Source organism: Orycteropus afer, unplaced genomic scaffold (genome assembly GCF_000298275.1).
Source record: "Orycteropus afer afer isolate SDZICR_OR568_19922 unplaced genomic scaffold, OryAfe1.0 scaffold00354, whole genome shotgun sequence".
Classification (NCBI taxonomy): Eukaryota; Metazoa; Chordata; class Mammalia; order Tubulidentata; family Orycteropodidae; genus Orycteropus; species Orycteropus afer.
Window position 1 is genome coordinate 2,109,444 of NW_006921941.1, and position 20,544 is coordinate 2,129,987.

Sequence of the window (20,544 nt, forward strand, 5' to 3'; positions counted from 1 at the left end):
AAGCAGTAGACAGGCATACTAGTTGAGCATTTACCTGAGGTAGATACACTCCTTAGAGAGAGAAAGAAGGGCTGCTCAGGCACAGGGAGACAGCTCAGGGGGTAGGAGTGCATGGAGGGATGGACACAGGGAAGCGGTACCTATCGGGAGGAAGTGGGAGAGGAGATGTTGCATTGAGCTAAATTGTGGTCAATGTTATGAGACAGTGTATGTGATCTGCTGTATGGAAAGTGTATTTGCTCTGTAAATTTTCACCCAATCAGAATAAAAGAAAAAAAATACTAGACAGCTAATATGTGCTGCCTTTCTTTGACTTTGGTAAGATATTTTAGTAGTCGTCTTTTCCCCCCATGTTCAAGAGAAGAAAATGCCTGGAGGTGATGGTATATTTAAGAGATTCCTATGAAATATGACTATATTAAATTTTAAATGATAGAATATGTTATTTTGCATGCTACATCAGATAGTACCTTACCTACTAGATTTTAGCATGAGCGATAACAGGCATCATAGTTTATTTTAAAAAAAAAAAAAAAAAAAATCCAGACATTTTTTTGGGGAAAACCATGACATAGAAAAAGGTGAGCATTAACACCTGAGCCCTTTGTCTAGCTTGTGAAATACAAATCAACAAGTTGAAGTAATACACTCTAAGAAAGTGTCTCCTATTGTTCAAATCATGGCACATGCCACAAATTACAATGATGACTAAGGTCCTAAGGGAAGTTTTGTAAATATGCTACTTCTGAGGTTTGATACCTCCCAGATTTTATGGCATTAGAAGCATATTGAAAGATACCAGGTAAACTAGGATCTAACTAAATTGTGATAAGTCTGAGATAATGGTACTATACAAGGATGGTACTCTTTGGAAGGAAGGTTGGGCTGTCTACTTCTGTAGTGATACTGCGTCGGAAACCCAAGGAGGGGTTGCTGTGAGTCAGATCTGACTCGATGGCAGTGAGTTTGGCTTGGTTTGGTTTCTGTATAGAAACGAACAAAAATACAAGAACTTCGTCAGTTTGCTCATTGATATCTGAAGGAGAGAGGTTTTGGGTGGACATAGTGTCTGGTCTCTAGGAGAAGTCCTCTTGCAATGGAGAACCAAACACCACCACTCCTATAGAGCCCCTGTGAGCACTTTTAAAAGTTTGTCATTAAAACAACCAAAACTCAGGCAGGAAGAAGAAAACTTACAGTCAGGTATCATAGTACTGAAAGAGTGATGCTGTGTCTGGTTTTGATAATAAATATACAGCTTTGAATTATTTTTTTAAATAATTATTCCACATCTGTGGGTAGTGGCTGGCACTACCACTACTAGTTCCAGTGGAATGTGGCTGAAGAAATGCTGCCCTGTGGTGAATGACCCAGACCCTCCATGCCTACAGAAGCATGGATGGCACAGCCCTCAGACCTTCCATACAATTTGCACTGATTCTGTGCTGACACCAGCTTCTGATGACTAAACTGGCTTTCCAGAAGCCTTGGAATGGGAAGTGGGCTGTAGGTTAGAGATGTAACCCTGGGTATCAGATGGGCATGTTCCAGTAATTGGAACTATGTGTTTCCCATTACATCTGATCTGTTGTCATTCCATGTATTGTGTGTTGAAATGGCATGAGTCATTTTCTCAGAGTCCTGCCAGCACTTAGATGAACTAATAGTGTCTGATCTCAGAGGTGAAGTTGGCACTTAGAGCCCTTCTTTTCCATCTACAATTTTTTTTTTAATAACTTTTAAAAAAGTAAGTTATTCTAACAAGTCATTCAATCCCACCCATCTAACAAGTCAACTGCCTTCATCTTTTCATATTAATTAAACCAGAATTTCAGCCTGTAGGGAGAACCATGTTTTAGACTTATTCAACAACCTACAATATAAATATTGACCAATTGAACCAAATATTTTAGACGGGAAACTATTCAGGGCAAGCAAGTATCTGAAAATACACAAACAACCAATTTGTAGTTCCCTGCCACACTGTTATGTGCTTTGTGCAAGCCCAGAGGATCTGATTGGGTAGTCTGGTATATGGATATGACACACACACACACACAGAGGTACATACACAGACATGTGCGTGCGTGTGTATCTGAGCTCTGGTAGCATAGCAGTTAAAGCGTTCAGCTGCTAACCAGAAGATCAGTGGTTTGAACCTACTAGCTGTTCTGCAGAAGGATGAAGCAGTCTGCTTCTGTAAAGATTTACAACCTTGGAAATCCTATGGGGCAGTTCTAAACCAAACCAAACCGAACTCTGCCATCGAGTCAGATCCGACTCATAATGACCCCTCCTTGGGTTTCCGAGGCAGTATCACTACAGAAGTAGAGTGCCCAACTTTCCTTCCGAGGAGTGGCTGGTGTGTTTAAACCACCAGCCTTCTGGTTAGCAGTCAAATGCCTTAGGCACTACACTACCAGAGCTCCCTGGGGCAGTTCTACTCTGTCCTAAAAGGGTTGCTGTCAGTTGGAATTGACTCGATGGCATAGTGAGTTTGGTTTGGTTTTTTGCTTGATTTTTTTAACAGATTGTTCTAGATAGCAGTCTCAAATATGTCTGCATCAAGATCACTTGGAGCATACTTTTAACATGTGTGTTCCTGGGGCCCAACCCCAGAGGTTGAGATCCTGTTAGGAAACCAAAACTGGTATCTATGAAAACAACCACAAAATAATTAAATGACAAACATACAGTAGCCAGTTAATAAATATTTTTTGGTTGATTCAACTGACCAGTGTAGTAGGAATTCAGTGTAAACTAGATAAGTTCTGAACTTCATAGAGGAGGTGGGACCTTAGGGTTGGTGGGAGAAAGGATTTAGACAGCCCAGAAGAGCAGGAGAAGGCATTTATATATTGAAGTGTGGGAAGAGCAGAGGCTGAACAGATGTGAAAAGGCAGACGTGAGTTGGGTGGAGGTGGGGAGTAAGATGAGTGTGACTGTACAAAATGCACAAATTCTTGTTGTTTGTTCTTATCCTGTGTATTCAGAGAGGAGTTAGAGTGGTGTGTAATAAATGTCACGTATTGGATATGTGGGCCGCTGTACTGAGACATCTCTTTGCTCTCAATCAATAACCATGACTGGCTAATAGAATTGGGTGGGAAGGTGGACCTTTCTTTTTCTTGGTTCTATTTGAGTTCTTCCTGAGCTTGAAACTCACTTGAGAAAGACCACCTACCTCAGATAGAGAAGAATGAGCCTTCCATTACAGTATATAAATAGTTGTTATAATTTCTAAACAAACTCTTAAGATATGTTTTTGTGATTTTTACAAATATGGGTTTCAGAAGGAACAGAAATTAATGTGTTAATGTGTTTTGTTCATTCAGTCTGGTCATTAGGCTGGGCTTTGCCTCCTGCCCTGGAAGAATCCCCTCTTTTTTTTTTTTTTTATTAGGATTTGGGTGAAGATTTACAGAGTAAATTCACTTTTCATACAGCAGTTCACATACACCTTGTCTCATGTCATTGACCAAAATTTACAATGCAGCAGCTCCCCTCCCACTTCCTCCCCACAGTCACCTCCTCCCAGTGTCCATCCCTTCATACTCTTCGAGAGGCCCATTTTCTGCCAACCCTGTATATGATCTTGGATACACTCTCCATTTAGACATACATAATTGTTTAGCTTGTTCACCCATCTATCCGTCCCTATACCCATATTTGCTTTCATTAACAACTCAGTATTGTATTTACAAAGGAGAATCCCCTCTTTTTACCTAGTGAAACACTGTTCCAACTGCTGTGATGGAGTCTCACCTAGAATGCAGGCCAAGTCCAAAGCAGGGTTAGCTAATCCAGCTTAGAGATGTCAGGGTCTGGGGAAAGGCTTTATGCAGGAGTTACATCTGAGCAGAATCTTGAACACTGAGTAGGAGTTGACCAAGTGGTGCTCCAGGAAATGCAGAAAGCTTCTGCAAAGTCACATTGCAGGAGATGATACAGCATGATTGAAGTTCGGTCCAGCAGAAGCATGAGATGCCTAAAGGGATATTGAGGCCAGAGAGGTGAATGTCAGGACTGTATCTTGACCTATCTCATGGACCATACTAAAGGGTTTGTGTTTTGTCAGAAAGGCAACAAAGAGCTGTGGAAGAGTTTAAGCAGTCTTATTTTGTGTTTAGTGTGGCTGCAGTGTGGATAATGGATCGAAGAGGGCAAGGCCAGAGTTGGAGAGGCAAGGGAAGCTGAGAGCCTGGTCTCGAGCACAGAGGTGGAATAGAAAGAAAAGTTCAGATGGGGGAATTTTAGAAAATAGATCCAAAAGGATCTTAGTGACCAGTCGGGTTTGGCAGATGAGGAAAAGTACTGATACAAACAGTGAATAGATGATGATGCCACACGCAAAGGCCTGGGATACGGGAGGAAACTCAGTCTAGGGGGGACGATGATGAGTTCATTTAGGACATGTATTGACTTTGAGGTGATTGTAGAATGTCCAGTGGACATTTCTGGAGTCCAGGAGAAGTATGGGCCAGACATTGTTATAAATGGGAAAGATAACTTGAGTGTTGTAGTACTAGGTGATTTCATCCCCAAAATATTTCTCAAAGCATTCACTGCTTTTCCATCTTGGTCCAAGCTGCATGTTGTCTTCTAACTGGTATGTCTGTTCCACTTCAGTCCATTCTTACACGGCTGGTGGAGTGAAGTGATCTTTTTAAAGTGAGATGCAATCTTACAATTCTCTTTCTTAGAATTTTCCACTGACTTCCCATTGCTCTAGAATGGAATTCAGACTTCTAAGCCTGGCTACAGGGCCTGTGTGACTTGGCTTTTGTCTGCTTTTCAATCCAAACTCATCGTAAACCACTCTTCTTTCTTACTCAGCCATGCTGTGGCTTACTGGCCACCTTTTCCAGCCTAAACTTCTCTTCTGTCCTGCTGTGTGCCATGTTCTTTCTCTCTTCTGAGCCTTAGTTCATGTTACTCCCTGTGGATTACCCTTCCCCCACATCTGGCCTGGCTAACTCCTCATCTTTCAGGTCTTCTCTTAGATGTCATTTTTTTCAGAGGGGCCTTCTCTGACCTCCTGTGCTCTGTTAGGGTCATCCTATATTTTTCTTTCCTTAGCACTTAACACAATTTAATAATTCCACATCTATTTGTTAGGAGCTCTGGTAGCATAGTGGCTAAAGCACTTGACTGCTAACCAGAAGGCTGGCGGTTCAAACCCACCAGCCACTCCTCGGAAGGAAGGTTGGGCAATCCTACTTCCATAGTGATACTGCCTCGGAAACCCAAGGAGGGGTCGCGATGAGTCGGGGCTGACTCGACGGCACATAACAACAACAACAACATCTATTTGTTTAGTATGGGCAGTCCCTGAATTATGAACGAGTATCACTCTTTAATCTCTTTAAGTAAAATTTGTACATTAGTCAAACAGGTATGGTTCATAGCTAATGTCAGTCAAATGTTTGTCTTAGTATTTAGTGTACTTTCTATGCATAAAAAAACATTAAAGAAGCATTTCCAGACACACTAAAACATCTTTAACATAATGATACAGTAATAATAATACACCTATTCCTCACCAACTATCTCTTTATCTATCATTTAACATTTTAAAAATCTGTAACTAGTAGATTTGCTACTAATAAAAAATCTACTACTGTATCTATTTTGCACAGTAACAACCCTCCTGACCCCACAGACCAGCACAGCCTTGTCCAGGGTATGTAGGGAAAGGAGCAATGCCACCCCCAGGGATATTTAACCCTAGTCTAGAACCCATGGGGCACTTGATGCTCCAGCTCCTTCTAGCTTGTGCCTCCCCTCTTTCTCTTCCTGTCCTCTTCTCAGCTCTCCTCAGTGAGCCCCACCCTCCCCACCTCACTCAGGCACCAGCCAGCAGGCACTGGAAGTGGGCAAGCGGGTGGTGCTTGCCTCTATGGAGCCATCCTCTGGCCAAGGGCACTGCACATTGCCCAGCCTGAGCTGCACTCCTTCTCTCCCAGAGGACAGCTGTTCAGCAACCCACAGCAAGCATTTGGGTTCTGGTGAGCAGAGCAAGGACAAGCCCATGATCACCATTGTGTGGAGGGGCCATGGACACCCAGCTAAGGAGAGCTGGGACCAGGGAGGAGGGGAGACCAGGGCAGGAGATAGCATAACACTGATTTTCATATAATGACCTGGTCTTTGGAACCTAATAATTTTGATAAGTGAGGAGTAGGTATAATGTTTTGATAGGCATCGCAAAGTACACGTTTTCACAGACATTTTGCAGAGGTATCCTCTTTTGCTTTCCTCTGTGAGGTAAATTGGGACAGGGAGATTGAAGTCAGTCTCCCCTTTTACAGATGGACATTCTCAAGGGTGGGGACAGGAACTGTCCCAGGTCATGACTGCTAGCCACTAAAGAACAGAGAGTTGTAGCTTTTCCTCCCTTGGCTCTCAGTGAGGGCCTAGACACCCAGGACCTTGCATGACCCTTCCAGGAGCGACCATTCAGAAAGCCCCCAGTCCCTTCCACACCCAGCTGGGGGCTTCCCCCGCCACCCCAGCCCAGTCCCTTCTGGCACATGGACACCTTTGGAAGACCCTGATTTCAGAGCTGCACATAGCATCCAGTCAATGAGTGGGACCTTCAGAAGGATGCCCTTGTTGCCATCCTGGGCCAGAATCAGGCTGCCAGGTGCGAGAGGCTTCTCCACACCTTGGCCCTGGCTGCCACAAGAATTGCATTGCATGTTTAGTGGCCAGCCCAGGACAGTCACCCCTATGGGTTGGAGACAAAGGATGTAGCTCCTTTCTCTACCAAGTCCATCTTCCTCCCATGCCTCCCACCTCATTATGGTATTCCTGGTCCCCCCACCCGGTTGTTATTATGAGCCCTTTTATATACCTCAAATTTTAAATGTAGGTTTGACAGGGATTGCTTTGTAACAGGGTTGTACTGTATGTAAGTCAGACATTTGTAACTGGGGTCTGCCTGTATCTGTCTCCCATACATGTTCTGTGACGGCAAAATCCACCATGTGTCTTGTTTACCATTGTACATCGGTACCTGACACAGTCTTGAGTACGTAGTAAGCACTCTGGGAATATTTGTGAGTTAATGAATGAATGAAGGTCATAATCTTTGTTTTTGGTCTTGAAAAACTCGCAGTTTTTATACTGTCACCAAATAAAGTTGTGACTTAAGCTTTATCATTTATGTAGTTGATTTCACCACTTTTTGACAGTTCTATTACATTTTTAACTGTTACTGAATACTCTCTGCTTCCAGGGGACTGGGATGTTAGAATTGCAAATGTAATCATAGTATTTTTCCCTCCTTGTTGCCTGTATTCCTTATGGTGGCTCTGGTTGCCACGGCCTGACCCATCATCTGTCTGACAGTGGTATGACTGCTGAGTTTTGAAATTGGAAAAACTGATGCTTGTTCCCTTGAGTTGGGCATTTGTGGCAGACTTTAGTAGCAGTCTTCTTCAGCCCTGATTTGGGAAGCCTCCCAATACGTGCTATTTGCATTGCAGCTGTGGGAAAGTCTACCTTTGTGAAGTTACTCACGAAAACTTACCCAGAGTGGCACGTAGCTACAGAGCCTATAGCAACATGGCAGGATGTCCACGCTGCTGGCACCCAAAAAGTAAGTTTTCAGCTGTGGTGGGTAGTTGGCAGACATGGTTGGGTAAACTAATAATTTAATTTAGGTGAAGTAGCCCAGCATGAGTCTCCTTTTTAAAATAACTTCATTCCAGAGAGTAGACCTCATACACCAGAGAGGATATGGCTTGTTTGGATATGTTTAGTTTTGATTTTTGTGGTTTTTATATGTCTGTGTAAGTAAGTGACTGCTTCTGTTCTTTGTGGTTTCCAAAAGCATATCTAACAATCCTAGCTTTGAAGATTAGTTTTTTTCATTTCTACCTTGAAGTATTTATATTATTATTACTGAAGGTGACCATCAGGATTAATTATTAGTTGTAGTGATCTTAACTTATAAACTCTTAGAAATTCGGAGGAACCTGAGAGATTACCTGTCACACCTTGAGTCAATGAAGAAATAATAGTTAATGTTTATAAAGCACATATCCTGCCAGACACTCTGCTAAGCACTGTACATTTCACTAGACCTTGTGCCTTAAGCTCTACTGTCAGGTCTGCTGCTTTGGGAAAGGCCACAGGGTTGGTTTCAACACCAGCCACAGCAGTGTGAGCAAGGAAGGACTGGTTTGGACATGAACCTTAGAGACATGAACCTAAGGGGGTGGCAGTACCAGGCCTCAGACTCCATGGGCTCCTCCTTCCACCCACCTGGGACATTCACTGAGTGGCTTCTTCTGGTTTTTAACAGCTCTTGTATTGAATCACATTGCCTCCCCGCAACTCTGACTCATTGGTTCAAATGTTGCCTCTTAAGTCTTTTAACTTTCTACATGGTAATTCTTCCTCTAGTTGAAGGCAGTGATTTGTCTGCTTCCTCTTCCCCTCTGGTCTTCTTTCTTTCAAGCCAAATACCCCTGTTTTCCTCCAACCTATTCTTTATTCTGAAGTAACTTTGTCTTGGTAATGAGGTTCAGTTTGTTAGTTTCTTGTTGAGAGTTTACTAACAGTAGTGCTTATCACTAAACAGGAAGAACATTCTGAATGTAATCTATATGGTAGAGAATATTGTATTTCAACCCAGAATTACTCTGTTCTGTTATTCCAGCCCAGAATTCTGTGACTTTTTTATTTCCGGCAGGTACATCATGCTTATTGAGGGATTTCCTTTTTTAAGATGTCTCTGTACATGTATGTGTGTGCCTGTTTGTTATGGGGGAAGCCAGCCACCATGTCATGAGGACATTCAAGTAACCTGGTTAAAGAGGCCCACACAACAAAGAACTGGAGCCTTCGCCAACAACTATATGCATAGTCTTCTTGGAAGGAGATCGCCAAGCCCCAGTCAAGGCTTCAAATGACTGTAGCCTTAGCCAACATCTTGACTGCAACTTCATGAGTAACGCTGAGCCAGAACCACCCAACTCAGCCAAATTTCTGCCCCACAGAAAATATGTGATAATGAATGTTATTTAAGATAACTGAATTTTGGCATAATTTGTTTCAAAGAAACAGGTAAATAATACTTCTGCAGTTCCATTATGGAGAGGTAAAAGTTACTATTGATGTCTTTGCGACTTTTCTCTGTGGAGAGGAAAAGAATTATATATAAATACATATATATATTTTTTACATAAATATATAAAACACGAGGAGCCCTGGTGGCACAAGTACTCGGCTACTAATTAGAAAGTTAGCAGTTCAAACCCACCAGCTGCTCCTGTGGTAGCCTGCTTCCATAAAGATTTACAGCTTTGGAAACTCTGTGGGGCAGTTCTGCTCTGTCCCGTAGGGTCACTATGAGTTGGAATTGACTCAATGGCAATGAGATTTTGGGTTTTATATAAAACATATGTATGTTTACTTTTTTAAATAAAAATTGTCATTGCATCTTCATGTCACTTATTGTATAAAATCTTCTTTCCACACTAAAGTCATTTTAATGGTTGCAGTATGTTGCATAGTATGAAATAGCATCATTTAGTTATCCAGTGCTCTATTTTAAATACTTACTTTTCTCATTTCTCCCCATCATAAATAGTGTTGCAGTGATGAATATCCTTGTAGCCAGATGTTATTTCTTTTTAGTAGCTAAATTTTGTGCACCTGAGTGTTCTCTTAGGCTACTCTAGAATTGGAATTTTAGTGTTAAAAAATTATGCATATTGTTGACATTTTTGATAGATGTTAGTGAATTTCCCTTCAGAAAAGTTACACCAATTTCTTCATACTCTGAGCAGTTCTTACAAATCTGAGAGGCAAGAAAATGGTATGTTATTTTCTTTTCCATTTCTTTCATTACCAGTAAGTTGAACAATTTTTTTCATGTTTATTGGCCATTTATTATTATTCCCTAGTGAATTTCCAGTTCAGATTCTTTACTTTTTTTCCCCCCTCTGGCAATCTTGATTTTTTGTAATGGCTTCATAAGATCTCATTGTGCATTAAATATATTATCTCTGTCATATGTTGCTGATATTATTCCCAGTTTGTAATTTTTCTTTTATCTTTATATATAATGTGCTTTGCAGTATAATAACGTTAGGTTTTTATGTACCAAGCCTGTCCATCCTTTTCTGCCTTTGATGTTAAAATTTAAAAAGGCCTCCTATAGTACAAGGTTATAAAAGCATTCACCTGTATTTCTTTCTCTTGTTTTTTTTCACTCTTTATGTGACTTTAAAAGATATTGAGGGCTGACTTTACTGTTTTTTTTCTAAACGGCTATCAACTTGTCCCAGTAGTATTCTTACTTAGTTTAGTCCTGACTGCTTACATATTTTTTATTATGACTAAAATCTTCTTTCGTCTCATCTTTTCAAACCTGGTTATGGCTGTTTTAAAGAACAAGCAGTTGATTGTTGTATTTGTCTTATATGGCTTAATTTTTATATTGTATTTATTTTTCTCTGTTTGCTTTTGGTTTTAGAAAATAATAACTAGTAACTGTTGCTCTTGAGTTGATTCTGACTCATGGTGACTCCATGTGCGTCATAGTAGAACTGCTCCACAGGGTTTTCAATGGCTTACTTTTGGGAAGTAGAATTTCTGGCTTTTCTTCCGAGCACCTCTGGCTGGACTCTTGCATTTCAGTTAGCGGCTGAGCATGTAACCATTTGCACCATCCAGGGACTTCTAGAAAATAATGTTATTGTTATTGTTAGGTGCTATCAAGTTGGTTTCAACTCATAGCAACCCTGTGTATGACAGAATGAAACAGTGCCTGGTCCTGCACCATCCTCATAATCGTTGCTGTGCTTGAGCCCATTGTTGCAGCCCCTGTGTCAATCCATCTCATTGAGGGTCTTCTCCTTTTTTGTTGACTCTCTACTTCACCAGGCATGATCCTTCTTCAGGGACTGGTCCCTCCATGACCAAAGTATGAGAAATGAAGTCTACCCACTCTTACTTCTTTGGAGCATTCCCGCTATACTTCCTCTAAGACAGATTTGTTTGTTCTTCTGTCAGTCCATGGTCTATTCAGTATTCTTTGACAATACCACAATTCAGATGCATGAGTTCTTTTTTGGTCTTCCTTATTCATTGTCCAGTTTTCACATGTGTATGAGAGGATTGAAAATACCCTGGCTTGGGTTAGGCACAGCTGTCTTCAAAGTGACATCTTTGCTCTTTAACATTTTAAAGACTCGCTTAGTACAATACATCGTTTCATTTTTTTGACTGCTGCTTCCATGGGCATGGATTATGGATTCAGATAAAATGAAATCCTTGACAACTTCTATCTTTTCTCCATTTGTCCTGATGTTGCTTATTGGTCCAATTGTGAGGATTTTTGTTTTCTTCATTATGTTGACATGTAATCTGTACTGAAGGCTGTACTCTTTGATCTCCATCAGTAAGTACTTCAAGACTTCTTCGCTTTCACTCATTTGGCATAACAAACTACACAAAAACATTGTTCTATATCTTACTTTGGCGAGTGTACTGGAGTCTGAAAAGCTTGCAAATGGCCATCTAAGTACACCAATGAGTCAATCCTTGTCCAGAGCAAAGAAGAATGAAGAATGTCAAAGATGCATGGAAACAGTCCACGGGACTAGTGGACCAGGTGGACCTCAGCCTAAATGATCATGAGACCAGAAGAACTAGATGGTGCCCAGTTACCACTGTCAGCCACTCTGAATGGGATCAGTGCAGGAGATCCTGGATAGAGTGAGAGAACAATGTGGAACAAAACTCAAATCATAAAAAAAAAACAAAACAGATTTACTGGTCTGATAGAGCCTGGTAAAACCCGCAAGACTATGGCCCCAAGTAACGCTTCAGGTGTAGAACTGAACTCACTCCTGTAGTGTCTAGCCAAACAATAGAGGCATATATAGTGAACATTTACATCAGGTAGATACACTCCTTAGAAGGATCAATCGTGGGTGAACAGAAGGACAGTATTTGCACAGAGAGACAGCTCAGGGGGCAGGAATGCATAGGAAAGAAGGATACAGTGGTAACTACAGGGAAGAAGTGGGAAGAGAGCTGTTACACTGTAGGGGATTGCAGTCGATGTCATGAAACAAAATGTGTGTGAACTGCTGTATGGAAAATGAATTTGCTCTTTAAACTTTCACCCAAATCACAATAAAATTTTTTTTAGAAAAAGACTTCTTTGCTTTCAGCAAGCAAGATTGTGTCATCTCCATATTGCAGGTTGTTAGTAAGTGTTGCTCCAATCTCAATGCTGCATTCTTTATATAGTCCAGGTTCTTGGATTCTTTGCTCAGTTTACAGATTGAATAAGTACAGTGAAAGGATACAACCTGACACACACATTTCCTGATTTTAAACCGTGCAATACCTGTGTTTTGTTCAAATGAGTGCCTCTCGGTCTCTGTATAGGTTCCTCATGAGCACAGTTAAGTGTTCTGGAATTCCCATTCTTTGAAACCTTATCCATAATTTATTATGATCCACACAGTCAAATACCTTTGCATAGTCAGTAAAACACAGGTTGTTGTTATGTGCCGTCAAGTCAGCCCTGACTTATAGTATATTTATATATAAGTCAGCCCTGACTTATAGCGACCCCTCCTTGGGTTTCCGAGGCAGTATCACTATGGAAGTAGGATTGCCCAACCTTCCTTCCAAGGAGTGGCTGGTGGGTTTGAACCGCCAGCCTTCTGGTGAGCAGGCAAGTGTCTTAGCCACTATGCTACCAGAGCTCCCAAAACACAGGTAAACATCTGATATTCTTTGCTTTCAGCCAAGATCCGCCTGACTTAAGCAATGATGTCTCATTCCACACCCTCTTCTGAATTCAGCTTGAATTTCTGACAGTTCCCTATTAGTATACTGCTGCAAACATTTTTTAAAATGCTTTTTATTGAAATATAATTTATGTACAGTGAAATATACTGCTACAACCATGTTTTAATTATCTTCAGCAAAATTTTACTTGCATGTTGTAATAGTTGGAGCTGTGTGTCAACTTGGCTGGACCACAATTCTGTGTGGTTTAAGCAGTTGTGATGTGGTTATTCCCATGATGGGATCAGATGTATATGTTTTGAGCAGCCAATCCATTGAAAGGAAGTTTCCCTAGGGGTGTGGCCTGCTTCCAGTATATTTATGGACATCCTGGGAAAAGAGACACTCCTCTGTGGATTGGGATTTTGTTGTGCTGCCTACAACTGTTCGTGAGCAAACAATCCACTATTCGGCCTGGAGATCTTGGATTCTTCATTCGTTGGCATCAACAGCCAGTATACTGCCTGCCAACCTTGAGCTCCTCAGCCCCTGCAGCTGCGTGACTCAGGAAAAGTCTCCAGCTTGATGTTTGATCCAAGAACTTTGGACTTGCCAGCTTCTATAAGTGTGTGAAACATTTTCCTAAGATAAATTTCTCTTTCTCTATATAAGCTTTACTGGTTTTGTTTCTCTAGAGAATCTAATTGTTCTCCCTCTCTGTCCAGGATTTCCTATATAGATCCCCCTCCGAGTGGTTGACAGTGGTAGGTGGGCACCATCTAGTTCTTCTGGTCTCGTAGTCGTGTAGGCTGTGGATCGCATGGTGTACCAGTTGCTTGGACTAATTGTTTCTGTTTTCTTCATTCTTCTTTGCTCTGGACGATTAATGACCTTTCTTTGTGTATGATGTCCTTGATGTTATCTCACAATTCATCTGGTCTTCAGTCATTGGTGTTTAATGCATCAAATCTGTTCTTCAGATGGTCTCTACATTCAAGTGGGATATACTCAAGGTTGTATTTTGGCTCTCATGGATTTGTATTAATTTCCTTCAACTCCAACTTAAACTTATATATAAGCAATTGATGGTCTGTTCTTCATTCAGCCCCTGGCCTTGTTCTAACTGATGATATTGAGCTTCTCTATCATCTTTTTCCACAGATGTAGTGGATTTAATTCCTGTATATTCCATTTGGTAAGGTCCACATGTATAGTGCTGCTTATATTGTTGAAGAAAGATATTTGCAATGAGTAAGTTGTTGGTCTTACAGAATTCTATCATATGATCACCAGCATCATTTCTATCACTGAGACCATATTTTCCAACTACCAATGCTGCTGCTTTGTTTCCTACTTTCACATTTTAATCACCAGTAAATTGTCAATACATCTTGATTCCATGTATTGTCAATTTCAGATTGCAAAAGTTGGTAAAAATCTCCTGTTTCTTCATCTTTGGCTTTAGTAGTTGGTACATAAATTTGAATAATAATTGTATTAACTGGTCTTCCTTGTATACCCACTGCCATCAATTCGATTTGGACTGATAGTGACCCCCATTGGGTTTCCAAAGCTGTAAATCTTTACTGAAAATAGATTGCCTCATCTTCCTCCTGTGGAGCAACTTGTGGGTTTGAACCGCCAACCTTGTGGTTAGCAGCCAAATGCCTTAGCCATGGAAATTACCCTATCACTGACAAGATTGTAATGTTCTTTTTGATGGTGAATGTGATGCCATTCCTCTTCAGTTTGTCATTCCCACCATAGTAGACTGTATTAGTTCTCTAATGCTGTTGTAACAGAAATAGCACAGGTGGATGGCTTTAAAAAACAAATTTATTCCCTTACAGTTGAGGCTAGAAGTCCAAATTCAGAGTGTCAGCTCTAAGGGAAGACTAGGGTAGGAGTCCAAGTTCAGAGTCTCCAAGCTCTAGGGTCTGGGTAGAGGTCCTTTGACCTTGGGCTTCAGCACTGCCTCTTATGCCAGGCCCAGTGAAGCAAGCTGGAGGCTTCTTCTGACTCATGCAACTGCTGGCCTCTGAGCCTGACAAATCCAAGATTGGTAGGTAAAATGGCAGATTGTTGACTCACAGGCTGTACAGGCCACAGTCTCAAGATTGGCAGGCAACATGGCAGACCTCTGGTTCAAGTCCAGGCACTGGAAATGAAGACTAAACCAAATGCAGGATCCTTTCTGTATATACTGGAAGCAGGCCACACCCCAAAGTCAACTCTCCTTCAGCTGCCCACAGCAGATTCCACCTTGGAGTGATTACACCAGTACAATCTCACTATGGGGAAAAACTACATCCAGCTGCCAAGACAATCAAAATTACAGCCCAGCCAAGCTGACATTCAAGCTTAACTACCACATAGACCATATGGTTGTCCCATTCAAAATGGCTAATACCACTCTTTTAGCTCACTAATGCCTGGGATAAGGAACTCTGGTAGCACAATGCTTAAGTCAGTAGGCTGGCAGTTCAAACTCAACAGCTGCTCCACAGAAGGAAGATGGGGCAATCTATTTCCATAAAGATTTACCACCTTAGAAACCCAATGGGGGTCTCTATGAGTTGGAATTGACTCAATGGCAGTGAGTTTGGTTTTTTGAGTTAATGCCTGTAATATCAGTCTTTATACATTCCATTTCCTTTTTGACAACTTCCAATATTCCTACTGTACATCCTGTGTTTCCTACTTTGTACATTTTATGTTACAGTCATTAGTGGATGTTTGCAGCTGTTTGTTTTCATTTTGAGTCATTTTGCATTAGCAAATGAAGGCCCCAAAAGCTTTATTCCATCTACATCATTAAGATTGCCTCTACATTTAGTAGGCAGCTCTTCCCCAGTCATATTTTGAGTGCTTTCCAACCTGAGGGGCTTTTGTTCGGGCACTTTTATCAGTGTTTCACTGCTATTCATAGGTTTTCAGTGGCTACTTTTTTTCAGAAATGTACCACCTCTTCCTTCTTCTTAGTCTGTCAGTCTGGAAGCTCTGCTGAACCTGTCTACACTGGGTGACCCTTCTGGTATTTGAAATACCAGTGAAATGGCTTCCAGCATCATAGCAACATGCAAACCACTACACAATGACAAACTGACAGACAAGTGGTGGAGAAAATTATAGTTATCTCTGAATAGTAAGAATTTGAAGGTGTCTTATATCCATATTTCATTGCTATTTTCTTTCATTGGGTAGAACTTCCAGAGTGAAATTAAGTAGTAGTAGTGATGAGAGTCATCCTTATCTTATTCTTTCTTTAATAAAACTACCTCAAGTAGTCAATGTTAAGTTCTGGGTTTCCTTTCAGTATACTTCATGTGGAGAAGGTCCCCTTCTACAAATAAGATACCAACTTTTTATGTAGATTAAATGTTGAATTTTCATCAGAAGCCTTTTTATCATCTTATGAGATAGCCATGTGATTTTTATTTTTTAATCTCTTAGTATTAGTCACAGATTTGATAATGGTACTATCCTTGCTTTCCTAGGATGAATCCTTTTTGGTCATGGTGTACTATGCCATTAATTTGCTGATATAAACCATAAGCAAACAACCAAACCTATTGGTGTCAAGTTGATTGCAGCTCATAGAACAGAGTAGAACTGTCCCATAGGATTTCCAAGGCTATAAATCTTTATGGAAGCAGACTACCATATCTTTCTCCCATGGAGCAGCTGGTTGGTTTAAACTGCTGACTTTTGCTTAGCAGCCAAGGGCTTAAACACTGTACCACCTAATTTGCTAATATATCATTTGGAATTTTGTATGTATACTTTTAAATTTAATTGGTATTACTGTTTGTGTGTACTGGTTTTGACAGGTTTTACAGTTAGGGTTGTAATAATGAATTGAGAAGCTTTGCATCTTTTTTAGCATAGGGATTATCTAATTTTTTAAAGATAATGTTAGAAATCACCTTTAAAATTATATTTTGTGCTGCTTGGAGGTAATAAGAAGCTCTGGTGGCAAAGTAGATAAAGCATTTATTTTTGTGAATATTTTGGAAGGAAATAGATTTGATAGACAGTTATCAAATTGACCTTTTAATCCACTTAATTGATTTTATTTTTTAATTCTAGGTAGTATGTTGCATTCTAATTCATTAAATTCTGCTTTTAATTTTATTTATTCTCATACTTTATTTGCATATTTTGAAGCTCTTTAGATTGAATGATTAGTTTGTACTTTTCCCTATTTTTATTTCTTAATATTAAAAACATTTGCAACTGGGAATTTTCATCAAGGGATAAGCTCTAGCCTCCAAGTATTTTACATTTTCTGAGTAGATTTGGTGTGTGCATTATTATTAATTTCTGATTTTATTGTGTTGTGGCCAGAGAGTATGATTTAAACAGTCTTTGCCTGGAGGATTGCTACGTGGCTTATGTATTATCTGTAAGGTATAAAGTTTGATGTAAATGTATTTTCTCAGTTTTAAGATATCACTAAAGAGTGCTGGAGGTTTTGATTATTTTGTCCAGTGATTAACCAAAAGGTTAGCAGTTTGAACCTACCAACTACTTCACAGAAGGAAGATGTGGCAGACTGCTTCTGTAAAGATTAACAGTCTTGGAAACCCTGTGGGGCGGTTCTACTCTGTCCTACAGGGCTGCTCTGGGTTGGAATCCACTCAATTCAACAGGTTTGGGTTGTTTGTTTTTTATTTTTTGAAATATGTCATTGATTGCAAGACAGAGAAGCAATTTAATAACACTTCTAAGGAAAAATTAAATGTTAAGTTTAATTTAATAACTACTGTAAGATTTATAGGAGCTGTGGTGGTGTAAAGGTTCAGTGCTAGGCTGCTAACCAAAAGCTCAGTGGTTCGAATCCACAAGACACTCTGCGGGAGAAAGGTAAGGCAGTCTGCTTCATAAAGATTATACTTGGAAATCCTATGGAGCAGTTCTACCCTGTTCTTATAGGGTCTCCATGAGTCAGAATCAACTTGATAGCAGTGGGTTTGGGTTTAGGTAAGATGTACCCCAGTTTCAGAAATGTGAGGAAAAAGGATTTAGAATTCTTACCCTCTAAATTCATCATCGCAAAGGATGTTTGAAGATCTGCCCTGAAATACATTGCTGTCAGTGATAGGATAATATCCATATGCCTACAAGGAAGACTAGTTAATACTGCTATTATTCAAATTTATGCACCAACCACCAAAGCCAAAATGAGGAAAGTGAAGATTTTTATCAACTTCTGCAGTCTGAGATTGACCGAATGTGCAGTCAAGAAGTGTAATTATCACTGGTAACTGGAATGCAAAAGTTGGAAACAAAGAAGAATCACCAGTAGTTGGAAGATTTGGCCTTGGTGACAGAAATAACACTGGAGATCGCATGATAGAATTTGCAAGACCAACGACTTATTCATTGTAGATACCTTTTTTCAACAACACAAACGGCAGCTGTACACGTGGACTTTGCCCAGTGGAGTACACAGGAATCAGATTGACTACATCTGTGGCAAGACACGATGGAAAAGCTCAGTATCTTCAGCCGAAACCAGGCCAGGAGCTGTTTGTGGAACAGGCCATCAACTGCTCATATGCAAGTTCAACTTGAAGTTGAAGACAATTAAAACAAGTCCACGAGAACCAAAATATGATCTTGAATATATCGCTCCTGAATTTAGAGACCATCTGAAGAATAGATTTGATGCATTGAACACCAGTGACAAAAAACTAGAAAAACTGTGGGGTGACATAAGAACATCATCCATGAACAAAGTAAGAGGTCATTAAAAAGACAAGAAAAGAAGAAAAGACCAAAATGGATGTCAGAAGAAATTCTGAATCTTGCCCCTGAGTGGGTGAGTAGCTAAAGCAAATGGAAGAAATGACAAGATAAAAGAGCTAAACAGAAGATTTCAAAGAGCAGCTCAAGCAGACACAGCCAGTTACTATCATGAAATGTGCAAAGACCTGGAGTTAGAAAACCAAAAGGGAAAAACACGCTTGGCATTTCTCAAGCTGCAAGAACTGAGGATGAAAGTTAAGCCTCGAGTTGCACATTGAAAGATTCTTTGGGCAAAATATTGAATGATGCAGGAAGCATCAGAAGAAGATTGAAGGAATACACAGACTCACTGTACCAAAAAGAACTGGTCGATGTTCATCCATTTCGGGAGGTCGCATAGGTTCAAGAACCAATGGTATTGAGGGAAGAAGTTGAAGCTGCACTGAAGGAATTGGTGAAGAACAAGGCTCCAGGAGTTGACGGAATACCCATTGAGATGTTTCAACAAACGGATGCCCCACTGGAGGCACTTACTTGGTTATGCCAAGAGATTTGGAAGACAGCCACCTGGCCAACTGACTGGAAAAGATCCATATTTTTACCCATTCCAAAGAAAGGTGATCCCACAGAATGTGGAAATTATTGAACAATATAATTAGTATCTCATGCAAGTAAAATCTTACTGAAGATAATTCAAAAATGGTTGCAACAGTGTATTGACAGAGAACTTCCAGAGGTGCAAGTTGGATTCAGAAGAGGATGTGGAACAAGGGATATCATTGCTGACGTCAGATGGATCTTGACTGAAAACTAAGAATACCAGAAAGATGTTTACTTGTGTTTTATTGACTATGCAAAAGCACTTGATTGTGTGGATCATAACAAATTGTGGATAACATTGAGAAGAATGGGAATTCCAGAACACTTAATTGTACTCATGAGGAACCTGTACGTAGACCAGGAGGCTGTCATTCGAACAGAACAGGGGGACACTGCATGGTTTAAAATCAAGAAGGGAGTGTGTCAGGGTTGTGTCCTTTCACCATACTTATTCAATCTATATGCTGAGCAAATAATCCAAGAAGCTGGCCTGTATGAAGAAGAACATGGCATTAAGATTGGAGGAAAAATCATTAACAGCCTATGATACCCTGACAACACAACTTTGCTTGCTGAAAGTGAGGATGACTCTAAGCACTTACTGATGAAGATTGAAGAATACAGTCTGCAGTATGTATTATATCTCTATATAAAGAAAACAAAAATCCTCACAATTGAACCTATAAGCAGCATCACAATAAATGGAGGAAAGATGGAAGTTGTCAAAGACTTCACATTGCTTGGTTCTACAGTCGACACCAGTGGAAGCAGCAGTCAGTGCGTCAAACGATGTATAGCACTGGGCAAGTCAGCTGCAAAAGACTTCTTTCACATGCTGAGGAGCAAAGATGTCTCCTTGAGGACTAAGGTGCTCCTGACACAAGCCATGGTAGTTTCAATTGCCTCATGCACTATGTGAGAGCTGGACAATGAATAAGGAAGACCAAAGAAGAATTGATGCATTTGAGTTGTGGTGCTGATGAAGAATGCTGAAAGTACCATAGACTGCTAACAAATCTGTCCTGTAGGAAGTGTGTCTAGAAGGCTCCTTGGAAGCGAGAATGACCGGACTTTGTCTTACCTACTTTGGTCATGTTGTCAGAAGGGACCATTTCCTGGAGAAGTATGTCATGCTTGGTAAGGTAGAGGGTTGATGAAAGAGGGAAAGGCCCTCAATGAGATGGATTGACACAATGGCTGTGATGATGGGCTTAAGTATAGCAGGGATGGCAGAGCTGGCAGAGGACTGGGTAGTGTTTTGTTCTGCTACGCATAGGGTCGCTGTGAGTTGGAGGTGACTTGGCGGCACTAACAACAACAACAAATTCATTTTTAGGATCTAGTTTCTCCATTAAATTGTGAGAGAAGTGTGTTAAACTTTTATACTTTCATTGTTTTGTTAGTTTCTTTTTATATTTTTAATTGACGCCA

The 20,544-nt window shown here is 40.4% G+C and overlaps 1 protein-coding gene across 1 annotated transcript in view; it reads left to right on the top strand.

Annotated features, from left to right (window-relative positions):
- The window catches only part of DGUOK (deoxyguanosine kinase), a 47,510-nt gene that overhangs the window by 13,903 nt on the left and 13,063 nt on the right, over window positions 1-20,544 (top strand). The window contains exon 2 of the mRNA XM_007952623.2: window positions 7,491-7,603. Coding sequence (XP_007950814.1) covers window positions 7,491-7,603 — 113 coding nt within the window. The remainder of the gene's footprint in view (window positions 1-7,490; window positions 7,604-20,544) is intronic.